Source organism: Triticum dicoccoides, chromosome 6B, assembly GCF_002162155.2.
Source record: "Triticum dicoccoides isolate Atlit2015 ecotype Zavitan chromosome 6B, WEW_v2.0, whole genome shotgun sequence".
In the NCBI taxonomy this organism is placed as follows: domain Eukaryota; kingdom Viridiplantae; phylum Streptophyta; class Magnoliopsida; order Poales; family Poaceae; genus Triticum; species Triticum dicoccoides.
In genome coordinates, this window is record NC_041391.1 from 48463680 (window position 1) to 48470944 (window position 7265).

Consider the following 7265-nt stretch of genomic DNA (forward strand, 5'->3'; position numbering starts at 1 on the left):
TACGGATGCAAATCCTGATTTCTATGGACTCAGATTCGTAACATAATGATTTGGAAGCAAAATATATATCTGTGAAAGCAGGGCGTCATTTTTGTTGTACGAATGCAAATCCTGATTTCCATGCATTCAGATTCCATATTCTATGGAAGCAAATGCTCATTTCTTTGGATGCAAACTCATATTTATTCGGATGCATATACCAATTTATTTGGAAGACAAGTTCAATTTAAATGTTTTTCTTAAAGTGTCCATAACAATTGTAAAAAAATGTTTGACCGGAGGATGAAATTGTAATGTTGGAAGACAGGCATCTCCATTGTGCTTGGAGGATGCAAAATAAAGTGTCATGTTGGATACAAATCTCACCAAATTGAAAGAAAAAAAACAGTTGATGTGGAGCAAATTTGCTAGCCGGTAGAAGCAAAATGAATTGATACACTTTCACTTAACAGAACAAGGTCATTTCCCTTACTTGCCCTTCCTATCTCTAGTTCACGGCCTCTATGAGCCGCACGGTCAGACTCAGTATTGTGAGCGTGATCAACAAAACCGGGGCGCCAAGCTGTTGCTGCTGATAGTAACAATAGCCTGAGAAACAAAACACAACACCACATCTTGTGACTGAATATTTCAACACTGGCCCAAACAAAAATAAACTGTCAACTAATCCCTACAAACAAAACACTACAAAAACTAGACATTGAAAAGGTCTGATGCTTCAGGAGAAAAAAAAACATGGTCCTATAATAAGTTTACATTTTGTTACATTGGGCCACAGCCATAAATGGCTCTGAACAGGGGAGCAGTTAGCTAAAATTAAATGGAAACGGCATTGCACGACTGTGATAATGCCCGCCGTAATGCTTTAGCATGGCATTGGCTGCAAGGCTCCATAACAGTTAACTTAACTGTAGATGGAACTTCATTCTCAATGTATGTTCTGATAGCCGAGAGTGCCCTGGGGGTTTCCATGAGAATACCAACCCCCATGGGCATACACCAATCGTACTTGCCGTCATCATAACACCTATGCCCATAAATGGTGTCCAATGTAAGACACTCAAGTGACACCGCGTTCTTGAGAATATAACATGTCAGTTCAATCAAGCACTTCGCAGAGCTGAAACCACTGATCTTCACGCTCTTGAGGCAGCTATGGCGGTGTTCAGGCATGTGCCTCAGTTGAGAATCAGCAAAAATTGACTTGTGCAACATACGCAACTGAGTCACCTGACAATAGATAGAAAGGATAATAATTATTTGAGTTAAACGGACCCAGATGCTTTGCAGGATGAAATGAATAAACAGCGCCAGCGCCTTACATCTAATTTCAAAGTCTCCAAGGAAGGAGAAGCATCCAGGAAAGAAACCAGAGAAAAATAGTCATATGGCCGGTACTCGATTGTTCCTGTTCTCAAATTAACGTTCAGGTGCTTAAGGTAGAGGAATTTGGTAGGCAGCATTGGTGCATCGACCACCTGCAAACAAAAAATGACATGTATCAGATACACTATACCAGGGATGACTAATGTAACCTGCATATTGCAGAGAATATATACCTCCCACGGTGATTCTATGGCAAGAGTTTCAATATTTGGCAGCATGGGTGGCAGCTTGGCACAGGCATCACGGATAAGGTTGTCTTGTTGCAAGTATAATTCCTTCATTTGCAATGTTTCCACAAGTGAGAAGTCTAAGCTGCTTCCTCTAAGGTAAAGACTAGAGAGATTCGGTGCTTTGCTCTCTATCACTGTCAATCTCTCGCATTCTAAAACACTAAGCACAATGAGGCGCTGCAGGGCACAAGATAACTTCAGACACTTAATCTCAGCGCACCTAGTAAGATCTAATAGCTCCAAAGCAGGAGAGTTGGAAAGAAGGCACTCTAACTCATTCCACGTAATGCTCACACAGCACAGGCACAGCCTTGTCAGGCTTCTCAAGGGGCCAAGTTCAACTGTGGGATGGAGGTCACAAAAACGAAGTGAAAGGTGCCTAAGTGAGTTTCCAACCCTGTCAGATAAAAGAGCGCACGGGAAGTTGTATTTTCTCATTGTTTCAGTTTCAGACAACACGAAGGTGAGTTCTTCAAGCCCAGGCTTAAGAGCAATCTGAAGCCAACGGTCAAAATAACTGAAGTCATTGAGCCCATTCATTTCATTGTACTCAAGCTTGAATGTTTTCAAGCTGCCTTTGTGTTTCCTGAGAATGCAGTCAACCTTGTGGTGGAACTTCTCGCCACTCGCACTCTTCAAGCCAATTGTATACTTATTAAATACGAGATTGGAATGACATCTCCAGGAATGTAAAAAGGCTTGAGATAGGCAAGCAGCACGAGCAGCTTCACGCATTGGCATTAAGGAGTGTATACGAAGCAATATGTCCTGCACACACACAAGAATTGGATAAAAGATCAAAATTGGAAGTGTAAGGTCAATGGTACAATTGGAGAAAGAAAAACAGTAGAACCACACGAATACATTGTACCCAGGTAGCCCTTCACAGGGTGCACTGATTTACATAGGTAGATAGTGCAAAGGAACGCAACTGTGCTAGGTTAAACTCAGCAATGCATAGAGAATTTTTTTTTTCTAACATTATTACTGGCTTTTTGGAGGTGGAGGACGAGGGGGAGACAGTTGCTAACAGCTCACACCAATTAACTACTTCATGAAATATACTTTTGCTTGCATCAGTTGCCACCCAACAATGATGTTTCTGTGCAATTTGGAGTATGTTATTGTGCAATAATATGTTTATAAATGTTTATAAATGGGTTAAAAACAGAAATGAATATGTAATTTCAGCATAGGGTACAAATAGCATATCAAAACTGAAAAGTTAAACAGATGGAAGTCTATGAAATGACACTGACATTGCATGGAAAACATGAACCTGGGCAACTAAGATGAAGAGATAATTGTTCAAGAAGACCATGAAGATAAAGAGAAAAAAGGCAGAAAATGCAGAGTTCAATTCATAAATAGCTTTAGGTAGCACAAATTGCACAAAAGCTAAAAATCAACCCTACAGCATCTATAGTGCAATTGTGAAAGTTTTGATATTTTTTGTAGATTTGGGTACCACAATAGCAGAATCAAATATTTTGGAAAAGGTTCTGCAGCAGGTGGAAAGATGAACCATTTTTTAAATTTCTGTGATGAATATCCCAATCAATTATCGCATGAACTTTGTTACAGCGCAACACTAGCTTCATAGTGCTAATCAAAGCTTTCTGTTCACTTTTACAAGACATACTAAATCAAATCATAATGGTTTGGTGATAGTTACAAAATCATAATGATGAGCGAGTGCATTTTATATAAGAACCCAACTGTATCATTTTGAGGCACTCACAATGGTATTACACTAGTTGTTGATGAAAGTGTGAATTTGGATTTTGGAGTGCAAAACTGCACCTTGTAAAAATGAAGGGAGGTAGCAATTACTAAATCACTCAGTTATTAGTACCAAAGCACCTAAATTGCGCACGAAATTCTAAAAAGCTGTGTTGGACACGTTACCATGCTTTGCAGAGAGAGCAGCTACAGCTATAACAAATTGTCCAGTTTCTCATTGGTTGAGTAAAAAAAATCATCTTTTTTGTGTTATAAGTAGTAGGATGTGACCAAAAATAACTTCTCTCTGTTACAACATTAATATGTGACCAAAAGGATCTTTTCTCTGTTTTCAAATCGTAATAATATGCAGCTAATCTAGCATAGTCCCGAGAATTAGTCCTTTTAGAGTAGTCCCGAGAATTAGTCCTTTTAGAGTAGTCCCAGTGACATTATGCTTGAAAAAATGAAAAAATGAACGCCTCCGTTACCTCAGGGAGCTCTGGGATTGCCATTCTCTTAATTTTGCCAGATTGAGAATCGTCATCTTGTTGACCGGGCGATCCCTTCCTTTTACCCGTCGTCAATGAGGCCATAAGCCGACCTGAGACGGGGGAAACAAAAGGAGGATGGTCATGAGTTTGATGCCGACGCCGCTGCCGGTCGCGCTGCGGAGGCATGAGCCTGTTGAGCGCAAACAGCCCCATGGATGAGGGATCTGGCCGAGAAACCAACCACTTCGGATCTCGACACCTCCTTCAGATCTCGACTTTTCTCCAGCTCTCCTCTCATCTCATTATAAATCTTTGTTTTTGGTTCCGTTTCCAACTCAAATTCGAGCCGGCGCCGGAGCGGTCGGGCGGGGCTATCTACTTGCACCGAAACAGAATAGGCAAAACCCTAGGTGCGGCTATCTTTCCTTTTCCTTTTCTTTTTAGGTGCGGCTATCTTTCCTATTCTTTTCTCTGTATACTAGTAAATGTGCATTGTGCAATGCACGTCTCGACTAATGCACATAAATTAGTTTGTTTTTGTTTGCGGAAAAAAATTCCGATCTATTCATCTTCATTTACCCTACTACAATGAACACCGGAAATAATAAAAATTACATCCAGATCCCTAGACCACCTAGGGACGACTACAAGCACTGAAGCGAGTCGAAGATGCGCCCCCGTAATCACCCCTCCCTCATTGGTGCCCGGCAAAATTTGTTGTAGTGGACACTCGGGAAGTCGCCATGCTAAGCCACCGTAGGACCAGCGCACCAGAACAGTTACCGCAGCCGTTGAAGAGTGGCGCAGATTGGAAAGATCTAACCCGAAGACACACGAATATAGGCAAACTACGACCAAATCCGAGCAAATCCATCAAGGACAGATCCGCTGAAGACACATCTCCACACGCCTACCAACGATGCTAGACGCGCCACCGGGACGGAGCCTGGGCTGGAAGAACTTTATTCCATCTTTAGGGAGTTGCCGTCGTCTCGACTTCCTGAGCAGGACACAAACTCTAACAAAACTCAAAGAAACACCTAAAACTGGAGCCCTCCCACTGGCAAGGACCAGGATCCACCGCGCCGCCATGGCCCTATGGCCACGAGAGATGAGGTGGACCGGCGGCGGCGCCGGCGGGAGATAGAGGAACCCTAGGTTTTGGGAGGAGCCAGTTGCGTGAGGCTTGGTAATAGCTGCACAAATTAGTTTGTTTCTAACAAGAGGTAATATCTAAAGATCATTCTAAGTTAAATAACCATTGATTTGCAAAACATTTTCATCTAAAAAGGGCAAATTTCAAGTGAGTTCTAAGCACTATTTTGTACTTTACAAAAAATCATTATTCTATTGTTTTTCCCGTCTAATAGTTGACATATCTGCATTTTCATAGTTGACCATTACACAAAAATGGTATGTAAACCAATTATAAAGTTTTAAAAAGATTACAAATGAACCTCAGGTTGAAATGAATTAAACAAAACTCTAGTTCAACTTCATATGGTCTAGAAGTAAGATAATCATATTCTAGTACACTATGTTAGATTTAATCTTGATATTTTGTATCTGCATTTACATTTTTAGTTCTGCATGAGATAGGTGTCAGTATAGCGTGTGCAGAAGTACGTGCGACGCGTACGAGCTGGTGGTTTCAGCCAAGAAAAATCATGTATGGCGAGAGGCCGATGTGCCGTGCGAAGCGGTGCTGCATGAGGCAACGGGCTGCACAAGTTATCTGGCCGGAAGCTGCGTGAGTTGTGGAGAACGGGCAAGTAGCTAGTGGTTTGTTACAGTGCATGCATGAAGTTAGTTGAGCTAGGCGTGGGTTAGTGCATGGTCGTGTTGTTAGTGGCCGAGGGTTACGGCCAGGTTGTGTGCGTGCGTGTGTACTACTTAAGAGTTGTAAGCATGTTTCTTTTTGACAAGAGAATAGAGAGAAGAAAAGGCCGGCGGCTGTGTGAGGCAGCTCGGCACCAAATACTTGTGTCTCCATTGGTGTGTGTGTGTTGTGAGAAGCAACACCGAGAGGAAGAAGAGGGGTTGAGAGATTCAGCCCCAACATTTGGTATCAGAGCTAGGTGATGACGAAGACGATGCCGCGTGACTCTTCAGCGAGTGGAGCGTTGGTGCCGAGCGACTCGGCGGCGATGGCGGCTGCCGCGACGGCGACGACGGCGGCGGCGGGGAAGTTCCCATTCCGGCTGCTCACGAGGACGAACTACGCGGCATGGGCGATGAGGATGAAGTACCTCTTGCGCGCCAACGGCGCGTGGGGTGCCGTTGATCGCGAGGCCTCATCGGAGGTCGACAAGGGCAAGGAGGAGATGGCCATGACGATCATCTCCCAGTCCATCGACGACTCGACGCTGCTGCGAGTTGCGGAGAAGGAGACCGCAGCCGATGTGTGGGCGGCGCTACGCTCCATGCATGTGGGCGTCGAGCGCGTCCGAGAGGCGAGGGTTCAATCCTTGCGCTCGGAATTTGATGGCCTCAAGATGGGTGATGCGGAGTCCGTGGATGATTTCGCGGCGAGGTTCACGACGCTCGTGGGGCGCATCCGTGAGCTTGGTGATGCGATGGAGGAGAAATATGTCGTGAAGAAGCTTCTCCGAGCCGTCTCCAACAAGTTCATCCACGTTGCGTTATCGATTGCATTGTTCGGCGACACCAACAAGATGGCCATGGAGGAGGCCATTGGTTCACTCAAGGCGCACGAGGAGCTCGTCAAGGGGCGGGAGACGACACATAAAGAAGAGCAGCTCCTCATGGCGAGAGGGCATGACTCATCGCGAGGACGCGGCCGCGGTGGCCGTGGCCGTGGCCGCGGACATGGCCGTGGTGGAGGGCGCAGAGACAAGAGCGAGGTACAATGTTATAACTGTGATGACTTTGGACATTTTGCTTGGGAGTGTCCGGAGAAGAAGAAGGAGAACGAGGAGAAGGCACTGCTGGCCGGCTACGGCAGCGACGGACCGGCTCTCCTATGAAGTTTCTGCGTGAAGAATGGATATCAAGATTAGGAGGTTGAATGTTAGATTTAATCTTGATATTTTGTATCTGCATTTACATTTTTAGTTCTGCATGAGATAGGTGTCAGTATAGCGTGTGCAGAAGTACGTGCGACGCGTACGAGCTGGTGGTTTCAGCCAAGAAAAATCATGTATGGCGAGAGGCCGATGTGCCGTGCGAAGCGGTGCTGCATGAGGCAACGGGCTGCACAAGTTATCTGGCCGGAAGCTGCGTGAGTTGTGGAGAACGGGCAAGTAGCTAGTGGTTTGTTACAGTGCATGCATGAAGTTAGTTGAGCTAGGCGTGGGTTAGTGCATGGTCGTGTTGTTAGTGGCCGAGGGTTACGGCCAGGTTGTGTGCGTGCGTGTGTACTACTTAAGAGTTGTAAGCATGTTTCTTTTTGACAAGAGAATAGAGAGAAGAA

General features: G+C 44.7%; 1 protein-coding gene across 1 annotated transcript; it reads right to left on the minus strand.

The window, feature by feature from the left end:
- Window positions 1-733: 733 nt before the first annotated feature.
- On the minus strand, window positions 734-3959 carry LOC119323686 (putative F-box/LRR-repeat protein At3g28410). The gene is made up of 4 exons (XM_037597385.1): window positions 3830-3959; window positions 1560-2384; window positions 1323-1478; window positions 734-1230 (listed from the first exon to the last, which is right to left on the minus strand). Exons 1-4 carry the CDS (start codon window positions 3932-3934, stop codon window positions 817-819), a joined length of 1500 nt encoding a protein of 499 aa, XP_037453282.1. The 5' UTR covers window positions 3935-3959; the 3' UTR covers window positions 734-816.
- Window positions 3960-7265: the final 3306 nt, after the last annotated feature.

Bases quoted from the DNA above. Each gene is read 5' to 3' on its own strand.
- LOC119323686 (XM_037597385.1), bottom strand. From the start codon at position 3,934: ATGGCCTCATTGACGACGGGTAAAAGGAAGGGATCGCCCGGTCAACAA. The intron at 2,385-3,829 runs GTAACGGAGGCG...GTGTGTGTGCAG, and splicing joins CAATCCCAGAGCTCCCTGAG to GACATATTGCTTCGTATACA. The intron at 1,479-1,559 runs GTATATATTCTC...TTTTGTTTGCAG, and splicing joins CCATAGAATCACCGTGGGAG to GTGGTCGATGCACCAATGCT.